The sequence below is a fragment of the Phyllostomus discolor genome, chromosome 4 (assembly GCF_004126475.2).
Source record: "Phyllostomus discolor isolate MPI-MPIP mPhyDis1 chromosome 4, mPhyDis1.pri.v3, whole genome shotgun sequence".
Classification (NCBI taxonomy): domain Eukaryota; kingdom Metazoa; phylum Chordata; class Mammalia; order Chiroptera; family Phyllostomidae; genus Phyllostomus; species Phyllostomus discolor.
In genome coordinates this window covers 694,634-713,733 of record NC_040906.2, presented here as the reverse complement: position 1 = coordinate 713,733, position 19,100 = coordinate 694,634, and the positions used below count along the sequence as shown (strand labels likewise).

General features: G+C 69.6%; 2 protein-coding genes across 2 annotated transcripts in view; both read right to left on the bottom strand.

The window, feature by feature from the left end:
* Positions 1-985: 985 nt before the first annotated feature.
* On the bottom strand, positions 986-4,900 carry AQP12B (aquaporin 12B). Its single transcript, XM_028508959.2, has 3 exons — positions 4,081-4,900; positions 2,433-2,549; positions 986-1,216 (listed from the first exon to the last, which is right to left on the bottom strand). Exons 1-3 carry the CDS (start codon positions 4,685-4,687, stop codon positions 1,011-1,013), a joined length of 930 nt encoding a protein of 309 aa, XP_028364760.1. The 5' UTR covers positions 4,688-4,900; the 3' UTR covers positions 986-1,010.
* Positions 4,901-8,910: 4,010 nt separating this feature from the next.
* The window catches only part of KIF1A (kinesin family member 1A), a 65,393-nt gene continuing 55,203 nt past the window's right edge, over positions 8,911-19,100 (bottom strand). The window contains 13 exon segments of the mRNA XM_036022629.1: positions 8,911-10,135; positions 10,375-10,493; positions 10,865-11,057; positions 11,526-11,681; positions 12,548-12,678; positions 13,004-13,081; positions 13,481-13,564; positions 13,566-13,682; positions 14,131-14,276; positions 14,642-14,703; positions 15,280-15,413; positions 16,218-16,332; positions 17,487-17,510. Of these exon segments, the coding sequence (XP_035878522.1) occupies positions 10,093-10,135; positions 10,375-10,493; positions 10,865-11,057; positions 11,526-11,681; positions 12,548-12,678; positions 13,004-13,081; positions 13,481-13,564; positions 13,566-13,682; positions 14,131-14,276; positions 14,642-14,703; positions 15,280-15,413; positions 16,218-16,332; positions 17,487-17,510 (1,402 nt within the window). The 3' untranslated portion in view covers positions 8,911-10,092.

The window sequence follows — 19,100 nt, the reverse complement described above, 5'->3', positions numbered from 1 at the left end:
CCCGCGGGGAGACCCCCTTCCTCCCAGGGCCACAGCCTCTGCTTGGTGTGTGCCGCTGCCCCCCACCCCGGCCCCATTCCACACGGAGCCTCCCTGGGGCGGGGGGCGGGGGGAGCTGATTGCCGCCCCCCCAGCGGCACCCCATGCGCTCCGGCCTCTCTCTGGGGCCTCTGCCCGACCCTGTTAGGCCCTAACGCAGGGCGTCCCCTGCCCCCCGCTTCCAGCGGCAGCCCAGGAGGGGGGAGGCTGGGGCCCAGGTAGAGTGGCGCTCTGCTCTGCCAGGCTGTGGGGGTGGGGGCTGAAAGTGGGCGGGGTTTCTCTCCCTCCTCCACCGCCTCATGGAAGCCCAGGTGGGTGGCCAGAACCAGTCCTTCTCGGCTGGAAGAGAGGGTGGGGCCTGGGGCTGGGGGTTCCCAGGACCCCGAGCTGAGGGGCCTTTGTCCCCTGGCCTGCAGGGAGGAGGCGGCTGTGGTTCCTCCCGCCTGGGAGGAAGCTGGGGTCCTCCCGGAGGACCCTGGGGTGGGCAGGGGTCTGCCTGGCTCTGAGGGCATGCTGTTGGCCGCCCTGAGGCTCAGGGTGCTGGCGGGTGGGGGCCTGTGTCGGGCCCACTCCCCTGCTGCCTTGGGCCCCAGCCACCACCCATGATGTCCCCCGCAGGGTCCAGGGTGGTGGGGCCATTCTGCCCCCCGGCCCGGGCTGGGCTGCCGGGTGCCCGGGGCAGCCAGGAGCCCGCTGGGGAGAGCTCTGCCTCGGGTCCCCCTCAGGGCCTCTCCCGCGGGCCCTGCCCTGGCTCTGACTCCGAGGAGAGGCCGGGTGAACGGCGCGGGAAGACGAAAGTGAGGAAGACCAGCCTCTACCCTGCGCGGCCCCGTCGGGCAGCTCTGAGGACGGTTTATTGACCGGCGGTCTCAGGGGAGGAAGTCGGGGTGGGGGTGCCCCTCTGTCCAGGGAGGCCCCCAGGTCCAGCCGGCGGCCTGGCCCTCGGTGGAGCTCCCTCGGAGCCCGTCCACTCAGCCCGAGCCCAGCGCTGGCCTCCCCAGCCCCCGCCGCCCAGGCTCCCGGCCTCTGCCCGCCTCGGCGGGCGTCCGGGCGTCTTTGGGCCCTGTGGCGGGCTTCCCTTTGGGGGTCCGATACTTGTTCTTCTGACTGTACAGCAGGTTCCTCTGGAAAAGGCGGGGAAGGTGGCCGTGGTAGAGCAGGACCGCCAGCACCATCCCTGCAGGAGACCGAGCGTCAGCCCGCCGGCCCTGGGGCTCATTGCGACTGAAAACCACCCCGGCACACACACACAGCAAGCTGTCCCTGGGATGGGGAGCCTGCACACCTGGCACAGGGAAACCTGTACACCTGGGTGAGGGAACCTGTACACCTGGGTGGGGAACCTGTACACCTGAGTGGGGGAACCTGCACACCTGGCCCAGGGGAACCTGTACACCTGGGTGAGGGAACCTGCACACCTGGGTGGGGGAAGCCTGCACACCTGGCCAGGGGAGCCTGCACACCTGGCCTAGGGGAGCCTGCACACCTGGGTGGGGAACCTGCATACCTGGGTGGGGAACCTGCACACCTGGCCCAGGGGAGCCTGCACACCTGGGTGAGGGAACCTGCACACCTGGCGCAGGGGAGCCTGCACACCTGGGTGAGGGAACCTGCACACCTGACCCAGGGGAGCCTGCACGCTTGGGTGGGGGAGCCTGCACACTTGGGCGGGGGAAGCCTGCACACCTGGCCCAGGGGAGCCTGCACACCTGGGTGGGGATCCTTTCCTGGACCCTGTTCCTCCCAGCCATGCCCTCCCTCCAGGGTGCCTACCCCTCGGAGATGGGGATAGGCCACCAGGAGTCCCCGGGATCTCGTGGACCACGAGCTGGGGACCTGGGCCAAGCATTCCCTGCACCGGAGTCCAGAGCCACTGGGGAGCCTGTCCAGACGCTTCCTAGCCAGGCCTGCCTCCCGACGGCGGCAGAGGCCGGGAGTGGGGTGCGCAGGCCAGGAGGGCTGGCTGGCTGCGAGGACCCCCGCAGGGGACACAGGGAGCCCTGCAGCCGGCAGCCTGCCCTCCTGCCCGCCCAGCACCCTCAGAGGGTCTGCCTCTCCCCACACAGCCCCCTCCCTCCCCGGCCCCAACCCTCTGGGACAAAGTCCAGACTCCGACAGGCCACTCGCAGCCCCTCCCCCAGGGTGGGAAGGGAGGGGTCGCCAGCCCCACTGAGGAGCAGCCGCAGTGCCTGGATCGATCACAGGGCGGAGCCCTCAGGCCCGGTGAGTGGCAGGGGCCTGGGAACACTGCCCGGCCCCCGCCCCTCCCTGCAGGGCCCCTGGGCCTGGAAGCAGCCCCTGGACGGGCCCCACCCAGCAGCTGTCTGTCCCTCCCGCCCCCCCACCCCGACCATGAGCTCCTGCAGACTGCGGTGTCCCCCGTGGGTCCTCACCTGTCAGAGGGCCCAGCCAGTACACCTGGGCATACTCCAGCAAGGTGTGCCCCTCGCAGTGGAAGGTGACAGAGGCAGCCAGGGTGGGGTTGAAGAAGGCGGACGTGAGGGGCCCCGCTGTGGGGGAAGCGCAGACCAGCCCGGGTGAGGCCCTGCCCGGGGCTCAGCCCCTCCTCCACCCCCTGCGGAGGGGGCGGGGGAGCAGGGAGGCCCGTTGGCCAAGGCCAGAGGCTCCGAGGTCGGGGAGCAGCTGGGCCAGTCTCCCCAGGGACGTCCAGTGCCCGTGCTGACCTCCCGTCCTGACCTCCCGTCCCTGGGGGGCTCACCTCCCCCACCCCTTTTCCAACACCTCCCGCCTCCAGGGCAGTAGCCTTTGACAGACACACAGACAGAGACAGGGAGACAGAGACAGACAGACAGAGACGGCCAGGCCACACCGGCCCGCGCAGCCAGCGCTGGAGGGCAAGGAGAGGTCCAGACCAGCAGCCGGAGTCCGGGCCCCAGGCCTGCAGACCGCCCCAGGGAGCAGCCCCCCCCACCCAGCAGGTCTGCGCCTTGGGCAGGGCAGGCGGCCACGCAGACTTGGAGCCCAGAGCCGGCAGGCGTGGGCCAGGCTCGGGCGGGGGGCACTGGCTCTGTGGGAGGTGTCCTGGGCGTCACCCCCGGGCAGGAGTCCAGGCGGCCTGGTCACAGAGCCCTGACCCCTCCCCCAACTCCCCCCCCCCCCCCCCACCCCCATAGGCTCTCCGCTCAGCTGAGCCTCGGTTTCCCTGCCGGTGCACGGGCCCTAGCGTGTGCCTGCGCCGGGAGGGGTCTTGGTGACATGGACGGTGAGCCCTGGCTCTGTGCTCCCGGGTGCCCCCTGTGGAGACGGGGGTGCTGGGCTTCCGCCCCTCCCTGCCGAGTCCCCCTGCCTGCGCCCGGCCGACCACAGGCTGACTGACCTGCGGTCCACGGTTTGGCTGCCCCCCACGCCCAGCACAGGAGGCGCCCGGCCGTCTTCCTGGGAGGCCGGGGCCCACCCCGGCTCTGACCCCACCAGGGGGCAGCCGGCCTGTGAGGCCCGTGGTCGCTGGCTCTCTGCTTCCCCTCGAAGGTGGGGACGGTGCTGCTGTCCCGTGGGGGCAGCCCTCGTGGGGGGCCCCAGGACGGGCAACCTCGCTGGAGGACCGAGCGCAGAACCGGGTGCTGGCTGAGGCCCAGGGCAGCCCCCAGGGGGCCTGAGGGACCCCCGTGAGAACGTGGTCTGGAGGCCCGCCTGGGAGGGGTGTGTGACCCAGAGAGGGGTCGGGATTCCGCTGCCGCCTCCTGGTGGGGTCAGGGTTCGTGCGGACGGGGGAGGGGAAGACGGGCAAGGAAGACACGTCAGCACCTGGTGGCCTCGGAGGGGGCGACTGAGCTCATGGGCCCTCGCAGACACAGCCGGGGCCGGGCCCTGGGGAAACGGCTGCCCCCCGCCCCGGGCGTAGACCTTCTGGGACGAGCGTGAAGACGTCGGACTGCAGAGAGGCCCAGCAGCAAGGATGGCCCTGACGGGGCCTTGGTGCCCCCCGCCCCCCCCACCCACTGTGTCCGGCTCAGCTGGTCATCACCCGCCCCGGCATCCCGGGACGTGGCCACCCCCTTGGCCGGCAGCCCCGGGGCGCACCTGTGTAGGCCATGGCGGTGAGCAGCAGGGCCAGGGCCGGCACCCTGCAGAGGGGCGGGCTGCCCCGCAGGCGGAGGAGGCTCAGGTGGAAGAGGAAGGCGCCAGCGCCCTCCGCCAGCGCGCCGAGGGGCACGGCCGTGCGCAGGGCCGAGCTGCAGTGCGCGTCCATGAGGTTCTGCAGGACGTGCAGGTCGCTGAGCTCCCAGGCCCAGTAGCGCCGGGTCAGGGCGCCGGCCGCCTGCACGCCCAGCGCCTGGGCCGCCAGCTTCAGCAGCGTGCCGGGCAGCGCGGCCTCGGCCAGGAGCAGCTCCTGCAGGGCCACCGCGGGGTTGGCCGAGGCCCCGTCGAAGGTGGCGCCGTGCGCCAGGAAGAGCAGGAACAGCAGGGTCAGCAGCAGGTCGGGCCCGAAGCCCGCGGCCCAGGGGCCCAGCTCTGCCAGCACCCGCAGCTCCAGGCAGCAGGCCCCCAGCTGGGCCGCGGCGGCTGCCTCCCGGGCGAAGCTGGCGTAGACGCCCGCGGGCAGCAGGGCCTTGGACGCCCTCCGGGCCGCCTGGCAGAGGGCGACGGTGGCCACGAAGAAGGAGAGGGACACGTTCAGACCGGCCATCGGCCCGGGGGCTCTGCTGGGAGCCGGGCTGCGCGGGGCGCCTGAGCTGACGTGTGGGGGGCCGGCCCACCCCAGGTGTGAGGCGGGGGGGCCGTGGGCGCGTCCGCCTGGGCTGGAGCCCTGGGAACGCCACAGCTGCGCCCTCACCCCCAGCCCCCCTGCTGCCTGCCGGCGCGGGAGCCGAGCGGGACCGCCCACAGCTTCTCCCCTAGGGCGAGAGACGCGCCAGGACGCTCGCCCCACCCCACCAGCCCGGGGCTGAGACAGGCCACACACAGCTCTTCAAAGCCTCCATCAAGCGCTGTGACTCACGCCCAGGCTCCTGGCTCCACAGCCTGGCAGCTCCCTGCACCTGGGCCGGGTCCCCCCCCACCTGGGCGAGGGTCCCTGGCTCTGCCTGCACCGGGGCCACATGCCACCAGTCCCCTCCGTGAAGGCAGCCACCTGTGGGGCCAGGCCCCCCGACAAGGGAACCGGGAGGGGGCCCACCAGGGCTGCTCTGGGCACCCCCGACTCCGAACGGGCGGAAGGGCCCACCTCCCACACGGGGCAGCTGGTCTGCGTGGCGACCGGCACAGACAAGTGTAGGTGCATCTCCGGGAAAGCCGAGCGGCCCCCAGGGGAGGTCAGGGGCTCCGACCCCAGGACACGACGCGCTTGGGGCAGAGGCCCGGTCGGTCCTTTGGTGAGTGGGGGGTCACCTGTGAACGCCGCCACAGCCCACTCACAACACAGAACGACGTCCCCTTTTCCTTTCCGTGCCCCGCTGCCTGTCCCGTTTCCAGCACAGTGCTGACTGGGACGGCGAGGGGACGCCGGCCTTGTTCTCCCCTGCGGGGCCTCCAGGGTCTCTGCCCGTGGAGGTGTGCGGTCCGCCGTGGGACTTCCGTAGCTCTCTTTGCCAAGTCCAGGCAGTTCCCTCGATTCCTGACCGGTCCCTGCCCCCGAGGGCCTTGCTGGGGAGGGCGCTCCGGGAGCAGGCTGTGGCCATTTCTCTTCTTCCCCCACAGTTGGTCTTTGCACCCCAGCGTGAGAACTCGGTGGGGCTCTTGGTGGGGGAGCCCATCGCCGTGTGAGGGTCCCCCAGCCGCGTGCCCCCACGGCCAGCCACGGCTCCAGCCACGGCTCCAGCCACATCTGCTCCGGGGAAGCCGGTCTCAGCTGTGACTCTGCGCTTGTCACTCCAGGTTTGGGGTGCGGCCTGCCCTGTGCCCTTGATGTTCTGGCACAGAACATGTTTCTGGGTGCCAGAAAACTCAGTGACTGTCCGTGTGTTCGTCGTTTTCTCAGGGTGAGGATGGGACTCGAGACTGCCAGACTGTTTCCGGGGCCCTGGGGGGTCCCCGAGTGCTTGCACCTCTTCGGGAAGACCAGCATCCACCAGAGGGCGCTCACGTTTCTTCTCTCTGCCCCCCTCCCTGCGGGTTTTGCGTTTGAAATCGGGCTGTTCTCTGCCTGGTTCCCGAGTTGCAGGGGCTGTTCCTCTGCCCTGGACGCGGTCACGTGCCATCAGCTCACCTTCCTGTTCACCCGCAGCACCTGTCGGGCGTTGGACCTTTCCCGGATCGGGGCTCTGTTTCCTGTGAACCCTTTCTCTGCCCTCAGGGCCACAGAGTCTTTCTCCCAGAAGTTTTATAGCCTTTGAGTCACATTTACACCTACGAGCGGCTTTGGGTTCATCCTGAATACGACCTCAGGTTTATTTTTTCATACAGATGCTCCAAACTTTTAAAAACATTGTCTTTTTTTCCTTAAATTGTTTTTTTAAAAAAACACTCATTTTAGAAGTTATCAGAAGTGATAGCGACCTATGTTTTCGGTCCATGTACAGCCCTGGGAATTTAGAACGAGTGAAGATAGATTTATGGCACCAGCACCGTTATGAGGGGACAAAAGTGTGCCGTCACCCAGAAAGCCCCCTGACCACGATCCCTGGGGACCACTAGCGTGTTCTCCTACACCACCCCAGTCTTTTTGAGGTTGTCATGTAAGAGGGGGCCTGCACAGGGTCCCCTTCAGAGACGGAGTCCCCGCAAGCACGCACACTCAGCAGTGCACGGAGGGATGGACCAGACGGCCCAGCCACTCACCGGCTGAAGGACGTGGGCCGTAGCCAGGTGCGGAGGGAGGTGGGCAGGCGCTCCCACGATCGGCACCATCTGTAGCTCCCACCCCGAGGCTCTCCACCACCCGGCATCACCCCAGGGGAGGCGGGTGCTGTCCCTGGCCCATGACCATCTTGGCTCCACCGACAGACGCCGCAGGACACACAGAAGAGGCCGGCAGTCGGGTGCTGCATGGGGAGTGAGTTTATTTCTCAGGTGGACACACACAGCACGGGGCCTAGAGCCTAGCGCTCGTTCGGTTCAGGACGTCAGGGGGCTGGGGCGGCTACATCGGGATGGATGGAGGTCACGGAGCAGGGGCCGGGGAGTGCCACACAACCACGCGGGGGCAAGCCACAGGGGACCTCAGGGGACAGGCAGCCACAGGGCAGACAGGCCCGGGAAGCCGCAGCCTGCTGTTGGGAGGAGCAGCAGCGTGGCCGCCCCGCTCACGTCTCTCGAGCGTTGTACCACTCCTGCCCCCAGGGCCAGGGCCCTGGGTGTGTGCCTGTGTGTGTGAGCGCGTGTGGCGGTGGAAGGAACATTGCCGTCTTGTGATTCTTCTGAGCGGGAGGCCTTGCCACTCATGAGCACCCCAGCAGCCTCTGGAGGCGGACAGGCCTCACTGGAGCCCTCGCTCCACTCTCTGTGGCCTCTCCCTAGGGTGACCCACCCCCACCCGGGACAGACAGCCCACTGCAGACAAGGATGACCATCCCGCAAACAAAACAAGGCTGTGGCCGGGGCAGCGTCCAGCATTCAAACAAAACCCTCCGAGAGGTGGCTTTCCGGACCCTTCTCCCTTTCCCCACCTAGCAGAAGCAGCAGCCTCAGCCCAGCCTGACTTGGCTCTCTGCACCCCACGAGGGGAGGACCTTCAGGGGCTTCCGATCAGCCTCACTTCGCAGATGTGGAAACTGAGTCCCAGTTTTGAACGCTTGTCCCAGCTGATGTGACACGTGGGGAGTTCCCGGCATGGAGACCAGGCTTCCGGACTCTACTCGGGTTTCTGTCCAGCGGCCCTGGGTGTGCGGGCTGCCCCCCAGGCCCTCCCAGGGCAGCTGGCCCGTGAGGGGACACCAGGCGGGTCACCCCTGGCTCTGAGTCACGCCAAGATGGCTCCAGGCCAAAACCAAACCCTCCCCGGGGCCTCCATGGCCGTGGAGGCTCCTGGCCTTGGGGTGACTCCCAGGAACTCTCGAGCGGCCCCTCCCCTCGCCCCGCTGGCACACCAGGTGCTCTGCAGGCTGGCTGGCCTCAGGCACCTGTGCGTGGGGCTGAGTCCTCAGGCTGGCTGACATGAGGGGGTCAGGGCCGGGCTCCTGTGGTAGGGAGCCTGGCCATCTTGGACACAGCGCGCCACCCCTGCCTTGTTCCCTACCACAGGGCGGTCCTAAAAGCCACAACGAGTCCTCCTCCCAGCCCACCAGCTCCTGGAACACCTGCGGGGGGGCAGCCCAGGCGTTTCTGGAAACTGCTCAGGTTCAGCTCAGGAAGTGACCCTCTCCTGGGATCTCCAAGGACAGCAGCTGAGCCTGTGCTCCCCCTGGCATCATCCCGGGCCCTGGCGGACCGATGGGCGTCTCCATGAGATGGGCCCAGGCAGGGGGGTAGCAGGGAACCAGGGGGGCCACCCTGCACCTCTGCCCGAGCCCAGGTCTGGAGAGTCACTGCCAGCTCCCAGTGGTGCACGCGGGCTGTCGGGGGCAGACGTGGCGGCCACCACGGACCGAGCCCCCCTTCCCAAGGAAAACCCCAACCTTGCCACTTGGGTGGGAGCCAACACCTCACGTCCCCAGCAGAGGGACGCTGGGGAGAGTCTGGTCTCCAGGCTCAAGCCGTGAGAATGTCCCCAGGTCACGTCAGTGCCACCACGCAGGACAGTGTGGGACAAGGCAGGGCCTCAGAGACGCTGGCTTCAGGCTGAGCTGGGGTCCTCCCAGCCAGGTGGGGGCTGGTGTCTGTGAGCTGTGCCCAGGTGGGTGGGCAGGGGGCTGGAAGGTGCCAGCAATGCCACGGACAGCAAGGCTGGGCATGCACCTGGGGCCGGATGACACAGCCCTGGGCTGGCCACAGTGGGGACAGTTTTATAGTGTTGCTTTGTTTCGCTTTGTCTCGGAGCCAGAAAGACGCCAAATGTGCCTTTGGTTGTGGGAGCAGGTCACGGAAGACCCTCCAGGCCCCCTGGCTGCTCTGACGGGTTCCACACCCAGGCACCCAGGCAGGACATGCGGTCTGACTCTGCGCTGGGCTGATGCCTCCGCTGGCCTCGGCGACCCACAGGCATGGGGTCTGCCGAGGGGGCCCAGGGGATCTGGAACGAGGCTGGAGCGACGGGGGACAAAACCTCCGACCGGAAGGGAGAGCCCAGCGCCATGCACCCTCACCGGCCTGAACCACAGTGTCCAACTGCCCCTCCCGGGAGCTCTCTTCTCTGGGGGCACAGGGGGCATCAGACCTTCTCCCTGGGGGGCAGCCCTGCCCTTGCCCCGCTTCTCACAGCAGCTGGAGGGGCTGCCTGGACCATCACCCAGACAACCGCAGCGTCTCAGGGACACAGGACTCCACCGTGGGACGTGGTCCTTCCTCCCAGGCCTCCCGGGGCAGCCCCCCCCTGGCCTCCCCGTCTCCCACAGGTTCCCGCCGGCTGCCGTGCAGGTGCGACGTGGGCGGTGCCTCCCACTAGAAGTGACACGCGCCCTTCCGTGCTGTCTGGACGTCGGGCAGCAGGGCCCGGACACAGGCACACCCCCAGGACGAGGGCCGGGCCCCGAGGTGCCGGCCTCCCTGGGGTCTTCCGAGGCGGCTGCCCAGCCTGTCTGTCCCTACAAGGCTTGGGGGATGTGCGTGGGAACAAGCGGGAAGGGGTCCTCTGAACCCTACAGGTCGTTAGAAATAAATACTTATAAATAGAACACAGTCTTAGAGTTAATTTCTGAGTGGACTGTCTCCGTGTCGCTAACTACTGTATATTAATATAAGTCTGTCTATGCTTAAAAAAATATTAGAATGTCAGCAATGCCCCCTGACTGGGGCCCTCCGGCCCCCCCACCCGTGTCTCCCAGCCCTTTCCCCCCAGGGCCCGTCTCAGAGAAGAAATGACAACCAACGAGGCTTCCGTGGAGACAGGACGGGTCCATCAGGACAGGTCGTGTGGCGCAGGCCCCCTGGCCAGCGCAGTGTCCCTGGGAGGGGGCGGGTTGGCCGGCGGGCGGGGGGGGAGGGCTGGGGGCGAAGACAGACGGATGGCGAGGGGCAGGCTGGGCCCACTGGGCGTCAGGAGGGCGGGGCGTCTTCCGCTCAGACCCTCATCTGGGCAGCCCTCCTTCTGGAGAGCTTGGAGCTGTGAGAGGGTCAGGGGAGAGGCAGAGGTCAGAGGGTGTCGGGCAGAGGGGAAGCCGCAGCCGCCCCTCGCCTTGGTGGGGGGCCCTCTGGTTCCCTTATTCCCCGAGAGACATGACCTCTGTCGCCTGTCACTGTGACCCCATGAGTGACAGGTGTGGGGGGCTGCCTAGTCCCTGCAGGAACAGTCCGGCCCAGCCCCACGCACCGAGGGCCTCGGGGTGCCCCCAGGCGGCGTACCGTATGGTCCCGGCCAGGAGGGGGTTGAAGGCGTACAGCCAGTCGTGCATGTCCTTGTCGCTGCTCGCCTGCAGCAGGATGCCGCGGTGCTCCGTGCAGACCGCGAAGGTGTGGGGCGTCTGCGGGGCACCGTGCGGTGAGCGGCGCCGCCCGGCCCCGCCCCCGCCCCACTGCTGCCCCGCCCCCGCACCACGGCTGCCCCGCCCCCGCCCAGCCCCGCCCCCGCCCACTGCTGCCCCGCCCCCGCCCCCGCCCGGCCCCCGCCCCGCCCACTGCTGCCCCGCCCCCGCCCGGCCCGCCCCCGCCCCGCTGCTGCCCCGCCCCCGCCCCCCGCCCGGCCCCCGCCCCCGCCCACTGCTGCCCCGCCCCCTGCCCGCCCCCGCCCCGCACCACGGCTGCCCCGCCCCTGCCCGCCCCCGCCCCCGCACCACGGCTGCCCCGCCCCTGCCCCGCCCCCCTCCCCCCACTCCCGCCGCCGCCGCTGCCGCACCTTGAGCATGGCCTGCTGGTCCTCGCTGTACTCCACCTGGGCGGCGGAGAGGTTGAGCACGAACCGCTCCACGGCGTCCTTGTCGCTGTTGTACATGTAGGCGTAGGGCCGCCGCACCACCACGTAGCGCTTGGCCCAGCCGGCCGTGTGCGGCTCCAGGAAGTGCAGGTACCCCTTCTTGGAGACGATGGGGCTGCGGGACGGCGCATCTGCTCGCTGGGGCCCTCCCGGCAGCCAGGGGGCCCCCCCCACCCCCGACCCAGCGGGGCCACCACGGCACAGGTCAGAAGGGGGCCTCCGAGAGGAAGGGCCGTGCCCGAGGCACCAGGGCCGGCGGGACCCCCAGCCTGTCCCCGAGCCCCAGCCCCCCGAGGTAAAATCTAGAAGCTTTAAAAAAAGCTGAAGCTGCCCCGACCTGCGCCACGACCACAACCCACCCCGGGGGCATCTCGGGCCACCAGGGCTCTGGGACGGGGGCCACACTGGCCATCTGCAGACGCAGTACAAGCGTCTGTCTGCAGATTTCCGCTCTGCGTCCCTGGCCTGGGGCCTGGGGCCTGGGGCCTGGGCCCCGGCTCTGACCTACGCGTCCTGCCAAGGTCAGGGGACGGGCGGGCTGGTGACGCCTCGGCAGAGCCCGTGCGGGCAGCCCCCTGCGCACCTGACCCGGATCTCCTGGATGTCTGGCACCAGCAGGCGCTGGGGCTCCTTGTCCGCCTCCGGGGCCCGGGCCGGGGAGGGGGTCTTCTTGGAGTCCGCCTCCGGTACTGGCTCTGGCTCCGGGCTGGCGGGCGGGGGGGACCTGGGCTGGGGGGTCCTGGGAGAGGGGAGAGCGAAGCTGCCGCACCCCTGGCGGGAGCCCCTTCACTGGGCCGGGGACCACTCCCCAGGCTCCCCAGCAGAGCGTTGTCCTGTGGGCCCTGGAGCCACCTGCCCGCCGCCCCCGCCGCCCCCTGGCCACCCTCCTGATTCCAGGACTGTGCTGGGCGCGGTGGGGCGGGTCCCAGCTGCAAGGGGTTCCACACCCTCCTCCCTGGGCGCCTTCTGCCCCTCCCCTGTCCCCCTCACAAAGGTGGCCGCAGCGGCTCTTCACCCCCAAAATCGAGCTGAAGTTGCCCCCACGCCCTCAGGGGCCGTCCGTGCAGAGGGAGCCACTGGGCCCTGGCACCCTGCGGCCCGAGGGACAGGACCCGGGGGCCAGGAGGCCTGTGTCGGGGGGGGGGGGGGGAACGCCACAGGGCTCGATGCCATTTTCCAAGTTTTAAGCAGGAACTGAGAAACGCGGGGGGATTTTAAAGTCGGGTGCTGGGACAGAGGTAGGTGGCGTTAGCAGTGTTGCCAGGCGGGCCTCTGCCCCGCCCGGCGGCCGAGTCCTTGTTCGCAGGGCCAGCTCGCTCCGCGCCGCCCTAAGTCCCTTCCCGCTCGTCCTCACTGTTTTACGGTCGCCGCCGTGGAAAGGTTTCTCATTTTGGGGCTGCTCTGACCCCTTCCTGCTTTCACTCACGGCTGACGGAGTGCAGGATCCGGCAGACATGGGCCCCGGAAAGAGGGTTAGGACGCCACGTTTGCACGGGCCGGCCCCCGGGACCTGGGTGTCCGTCCCGAGCGCCAGCCCCCGGTTTGCCCCGGCACAGACACCGGCCAGCGGTCGGCTCGAGGCACCGGACGCCTGGGCTCACTCACCTCAGGTCTGCGGCTCCGGCTCCATATCGCCCTTCGACCAGGGAGGGGCAGGTGGAGGAGGGGGTGAGCGTGGCGGCCCCCAGAGGGGACACGGACGGGTCCCGCAGCAGGGTGACAGACATCTCAGAGAGCTGCGGGGAGGGGGGAGAGTCATTTGTGGGGGACACAGGGAGGGGACGGTGTCTGAATCCTCAGGGAGGGGACACCCGTGCAGTGGCTGACTCCTGCCCCTTGGCTGGCACGTCAGGGTGCCGCCACCTTGACCACAGGCACCCCCCACCCAGTCCCCCCAGCCCCTCGCAGCCACGCCAGGGACTCGTGGATGCAGGGACCCGAAGAGCAGCGAGGACCGTGCTGGGTGGAGGTGGGGAAGGCGTGGCCGAGCCCCGACTTCAGGGCGTGTGGCCCGAGGGCTGCGGGGACGCTGGCGTGGGGTCCCTGAGCTGGGGCGCCCACCTTGCTCTCGCTGGCGCTGATGCAGACGTGGCTGTGCGTGTACTCTCTGTTGAACGTGTGCGTGAGGAGGCGCAGGCACTGTGGGGACAGCGAGCGCCCAGTCAGCAGCCTCCCGGGACCCGGCCCGGCTGACGGCTGGGTCCCCAGCAACATGGCGACCGGCCAAGAGGCCTGACATTGCAGGTCATGGTGCCAGCACCTCCAGGCCTCCAAGAAAATGGGGTGAGCTGGGGAAACCGCCTTGGGGGCTCCCAACCACGAGAAGGGCTGGGATGGGGCGATGAACTCCCTGTCAGTTTAGGTATTCAAGGGAGGGCATGGCACTGCTGGGGAGGGTGCTGTGAAGACCCCCAGTTCCAGTGTGGGTGCGGTGGAGGCGGTGGGCAAGGGGACCCCATAGACAGATCTTCCTCTTCCCGGCGGCTCCCAACCCCGACAGGAGCCAACACAGACAAGGCCAGGCACCAGGGCCCTACCCTTGACGGCCAGTTCCCGCTGCCTCTCGTCAGGGGTCTCCAGGGGCGAGGGTCGACCGTCGGCCGAGAGCGGGGAGGAGGCGCCCAGAGGAACTGCGGGACTCCGAGTCCTCGCTGGAGGCGGGGGACAGCGTCTCGGGACGGGGCCGCTGGGTGGTCTCCAGCTTCTCCCGCAGCAGCAGGTAGTGCCTGGTCTTCTCTACCTGCACGTGGAGCCAGGAGGCCTCACCTGCCTGCGCTGGAGCAGCGGCGGGAGGGGGGGCGGCGGCCAGCGGCTGAGCCCCGGAGCCCCAAGGCAAACCCTGGGGGAGCCAACTGACCCGAGGCCAGGCTGCCTCCAGGACGCAGCCCCCACCTGCACCGTGCGGCCAAACAACACCCTCCCTCCGTCCTGGCCTTGCACCCTGAGTGTGCTGGCCAAGAGCAGGTGGGTGTGGGCACTCCAAAACCAGCTTCCCGGGGGCCCGAAGGCAGGCACGCCATTCGTGGCAGCTAGACGCCGGTCCCCTGACCCAGGCCGCACAGGCACTGGCCTACCCCCTAGTCCTGCTGGCTGCTCCCTGCAGTGAGTCTGCCTGGCCTGTGGGGGTGGCCAGTGTCCCACGCTCTGCCCACCTCGGCCTGGGCCCCAGGGCCCTGGCACGGACTCACCTCCTGCAGGAGGCTCAGCTTCTCCAGCTCCCACTGGTGGTCCAGGATGAGGCTGTCACTGCGGGGCCTCCAGCCGGCCAGGTTCTCCTCGCCCCGCACGTAGGCCACGGACGTGTCCAGCACCCGCCGGCGCCGCCGCTGCATCCCTGCACGGGGGCGCCCGAGCGGCCACGTCTAACTCGTGACCACGCCCCCGACCCCAACACCTGCCCTTGGTGCTCCCCGGCCTGCAGGGCCACCCACTCTGGGCTCACCCACAGGAAGTCGTCTGATACCACATCCCGTGGGGTCACGGCTGTGACCTTCTGCCTGCCCGCCCTCCCTCTGCTGGGCCTCTCTCCTCGCTGTCCCCAGCCCCTCAGAACCCCGGGGACCTTACAGGGAAGGGGTCCCCAAGTGGCAGCTGAGCTGAGGTCATCCAGAATGGCCCAAAGACCCCAGGTGAGCGCCTCAAAGTGCCACACCCCCGCCCCCACCACCAGCGGCCGCAGGGAGCAGGACAGACGCCTACCTGGGCTGCCCGCATCGGCCACGTGGCACAGGCTGAGCTCGTACACGCCCGTCACTCGGTTGCTGTGGGAGCAGCGGGCACCGTCACCAGGCCCAGCCGTCCACGCGGGGCGGCTGGGTGTCAGGTCCCCATGCTACAGCCCTACACGGACTGGTCCCACCCCTGACACCCTCTCCTCAGGAGCCGCCACTCCCCCCGAGGGCAGCCCACCACCCCTCACGGAACCCCCTGCCGGCCAGCCCAAGGCCACTGAGTCCTGAGCCCACACTCCCTCCTCCCGCTGTGCCCGGAGTTGCCCGGACACGGGAGACCACAGCCCAGAGCAGGAGGGAGTGTGGGGGCACGGCTGGTCCTGGTGTCTGGTATCCGGCCCTCGGGTACCACCAGCCTCCGCCCAGAGCCCCTGCCCAGCCTGGCCCCCACGTTTACCCAGCCTCTCTCTCCCCGGATGGCAGATGCCTGTGGCCCCCAGGGAGGAAGGTTGGCTGGCGCGGGGGGAGCAGTCTGGCCTCCCAGCACCGGGGCCCAGCCAGGGCGGCCGAGCTGGCCTCTCATGCAGGCCGGTCCGTGCCCCAGCGCCCCCCGAGCAAGCCGGTCAGCCCTGGGGACCGGGACACCCGGCCCACCCCGTGGCTCACCTCTCAGAGGCCCGCAGGCTCCCGCTGCCAAACAAGTTGCGGATGGAGCGCGAGGCGGGCAGCTTGGCGTCGCGGGAGTAGAAGACCATGCAGAAGTCCTTGGTGATCACGGCGGGCTGGGCACAGTTCTCCATCTGCAGGGCCGGGGCGGGGCGGGGGGCTCAGGCACACGGACCCCCTCGCCGGCCCCCACCACAGCCCAGGCCTTCCTGGCCCTGGCGTGGCCCCAGACCCGGGGGATAAACAAAGAGTCTCTGCTCCCCACTGGAGCCGCCTGCAGACAGAGACGGCCGCCCTGTCCCGCTGGGGCCGCAGAGGGCCGGGTTTCTGTGTGGGAGCACCAAGGGTGCGGGACTCAGGCTTCTCCACCTCAGGCCTCGGCTGCCTCGGCATGAAGTCGGGGACACGCTGCACGAGGCGTTTGTGAGAAGTGCCCACGTACATTCTTCCTTTTCCGGAAGCTCAGCCGTCACGGCTGACAAAGCTGCGGGCGCCAGCACCAGGCACGTGTCCGGGCAGAGCCCCATGTCACAGGTCAGGTAACCAGGCTCCTCAGGGAGGCTTTGCCCTCAACCCACCACCAACCCTAATCTTCCAGATTGGATTCTGGCTACCGCGCCTGCTGGAACGCCCATGCTCCCAGCCTGCTCCCGAGCCTCAGACCCTGGGGGTGGGAGGAGGCGTCTGTTTTCCCTCTGCCTGAAACCCAGATGCAATGTCCGGTGGGGCCGCAGCCACCCCGCACTGCTGAGGATGAACCCACAGGGTGAAGTCGGCAGAGGGGGCGGGCCGAGCACGGCCTTCAGAGTGTAGGCCGGGACGAGGACTCGGGGAGGCAGCGGGGCTGCGTGGGCTTGTGCAGGGCTCACTCCGCCCTCCTGCCCCGGGTGTGAGCGCGGGGGCGGGGGCGGGGGTGGCGCCAGGCAGAGCGGCCTTGCCTCGATGTAGGCAGAGAGGGTCATGTAGATCTTCTCTCGGTACGGGGTGACGCGGTTCAGCAGCAGCGAGTTGTGCATGGAGCTGTCCCACGCGGCCTCAAACTGGTAAAAGGTCCTGGGGGGGGGGGCAGAGCGGAGGTAAGAAAATGACGGGGAGCCCCTCTCAGGTGGGACAACGGGGACATGCAGAAGGACGGACGGACGGAGACGTGTGGGCAGCCCACCGGAAGCACCGCCGGGGCCACAGGTCTGGAGGCCCAGGGGGGCGGGGTCCGGGAAGGGCTGGCCCTTCCTTAGGACTGGGGGGGAGGGGCGGAGATGCCACCGGCGGGGTGAGCCCAGCTGTCGCCTCCGCCGTGGACGGGTGGGGGCATGCGGTGGCCCACGGCCCTCAGGCTGAGGGGCAGGGAGGGTGGAGAGAACAGAAGGAGGGAGAGAGGGCGCGAGGGGCCTGGGGGCAGGAAGAAGCCTCGTCTGAGGGGGGAGGCTCCACGGTCTCTCCTTGGACCCGACAGAGCCTGCCTGGGCCTGCACAGCCCTCCAGGGCCCGTGTCCTCTGTCACCAACTCGCCTTCAGGGGGGACGGGCCCTGGGGGGATGCTGGGAGTGGAAACCAGGTGGCGGACGCAGACCGCTCCGCCCGCTGCCCACTGTGGCCAGGCTGTGCCCTCGGGCGGGGCAGGCAGGGTCTCTTCCCCTGCTGCCACTGCCCACCAGGAAGGGTGCTGAGCAGAGCCTGAGCTGGGGGCCGGCAAACCCCCCGAGGCGGCAGCCACTCGGGCCACCCACGGCCGGGCCCCTGGGCTCTGCCTGCGAGTCGTCAGTGGGGACCGGCCTCCATCTCCCTGTGGCCGCCCCGTGGGCCCCGGGCAGCGCTGCCAGCCTTTGCCTCCCCGCTTTCCTCCCAGCATCCTCACAGAGACGCGGCTGAGGAGCACAGCAACGCAGCAGCAGGGCCGGGGCACAGGCCCCCCACGGCCCAGCCCTGGAGTGCAGAGGGGGTCTGGGAGCCGGGCCGTGCGGAGCGGAGGCAGGGCCGTGGCTGCCCGTCTCTCGGGGGCACAGCCCGGGGGCGTGGGGGAAGCAGTGGCACGGGGTGGGGCCGCTGTCGGGCACAGGCCACTGCGGACGGAGACCTGGAGGAAGGGGCGTGAGGACGGCGGGGTGACGGACAGAGAGCACAGGGAGGAGCACAGGGAGACGTCGGAGGAGAGAGGAGCGGGAGGAGCGGGAGGAGCGGGAGGAGCGGGAGAGAGACGTGAGCTGTACCTAGTGTCACCTCCAAAGGAAACGCTAAAGGCGAGGCAGCAGGACACACGCACACACACAGAAGAGACCACGTGTCAGAGCTACGCCGTCACCCGCCCGGCACGGGCTCCCGGACACGGGCGGACACGCCACCGCAAGCCCCACTCACGGCGTCTGCGGGAAGGGCCTCGGGTCCTTTCCCAGCAGGACCGGGCGGGCCCCCTGGGGCTGTGACCGAGACCTGGAGGGGTGCCGTCCCCCCCAGGGTCCCCCGCACACCTGGGCTCTGTGGGGCCAGGCCTGCGGTCAGAGCCGGAGGCCCGTGCAGCCCAGCTCCAAGTGCCACGTCCCAGCTGCCCCCACCCTGCCCCCGGCCCAGCAGCAGACACCCCTCCCCGCCTCACAGAAATGCCCTGCAGGTTGGCCCGGGGCCCTGCAGCCTGTGTTAGCATCACCACCACGGCCTCGTCCCCCCAGGGTGCTGGGAAAGGCCCCGCCCTGGAGGCCAGGACGGGTGCCCGGCTGGACCCTGGGCCTGGGGTTGGAGAGGCAGGCGCACACGGCCCCTCAGAGGCCCCCAGCTGGGCTAGGGTGGGGCTTTGTCCTGGTCGGATGCTGGTGGCCTAGAATGTCTCATCAACCCTGATTCTGGGGGTCTCCCATGTGGGGTGGGGTGGGTGGGGGACCTTCCTGGGCCTTTCACTGCCCATCCCCCGGCGCCAAGAAGGCCAATCAGACTGGTCCAACCCCACACAGCCACAACGCTGCCCCCAGCCCCACGCCACCTCCTGCAGCCCTCGGCCCTCAGCCAGCTGCGGCTTCACGGAACCAGGGGCCAGACCTGGAGCCCAGGCCCCCGAGGCCTCTGCAGGGGGCGGGTCCCACCCAGACCCCAAGTGAGAGCAGGTGGCAGCGGGTGTGCACAGGGCGGGGTGAGTGGCGGAACGGCAGTCACACGGGACGCCCTGGGCTTGCCGGGCACAGTGTGGGGACCTCAGACGGCGCCCCTCAGTCACGAGGCGGGAACAAAGACCCAGAGCAGCTGGGAGGGTGCGGCTGGGAGGCTACTCCAGGACCCCCACGAACGGCAGGGGTCGTCTCGGCCTCCCTGGGCAGCAGGCCACCCTGGGAAAGGGCCCCCCCACAGCACCCCTTGCTCTGCCCCCCTCGGCACCCAGCCCGTCGTCCCCCAGAGAGAGTGGCCAGGAGGACGTGCTGCCCAAATGCAGGGCCCCTGGGCCTGCCGCGCCTGCCACCACGTGGGGGCTGGTTAGACACTCAGAGTCCGGCTCTGTCCCAGACCCGCGGGACCCACTTGCCCCCCCACCTGCCAGGAACGGGGTCTCAACAAGACCCCATGTCCAGGCCCATCCTGGGGAGGCTGGGGCAGCGCCAGACTGGGCCACCGATTGGAGGAAATCAGACCCCACACTTGGTGGGATGGGGTGGGGGCACCAGGGGCCACCGGGCTCTCCCTCTACGCCACAGTGCGGGAGAGGGCCCCGGGGACCCTTCTGCTCTGGGCAGGAGCGAGGGCCCCTGTGGGGGGGCCGATGGAACGGGGCGGGGGGCTTGAACCCAGCGTGACGAAGCCCCCTCCCCGCCCCCCTCCTGGGACCCGCCCAGGGGGCTCTG

Excerpts from the sequence above, each read along its gene's own strand:
- AQP12B (XM_028508959.2), bottom strand. The coding sequence starts at position 4,687 with ATGGCCGGTCTGAACGTGTCCCTCTCCTTCTTCGTGGCCACCGTCGCC. Across the intron at positions 2,550-4,080 it reads CACCGCCATGGCCTACACAG|CGGGGCCCCTCACGTCCGCC; the intron begins GTGCGCCCCGGG and ends CTTCCCCCACAG. Across the intron at positions 1,217-2,432 it reads CTGGCTGGGCCCTCTGACAG|GGATGGTGCTGGCGGTCCTG; the intron begins GTGAGGACCCAC and ends GGTCTCCTGCAG.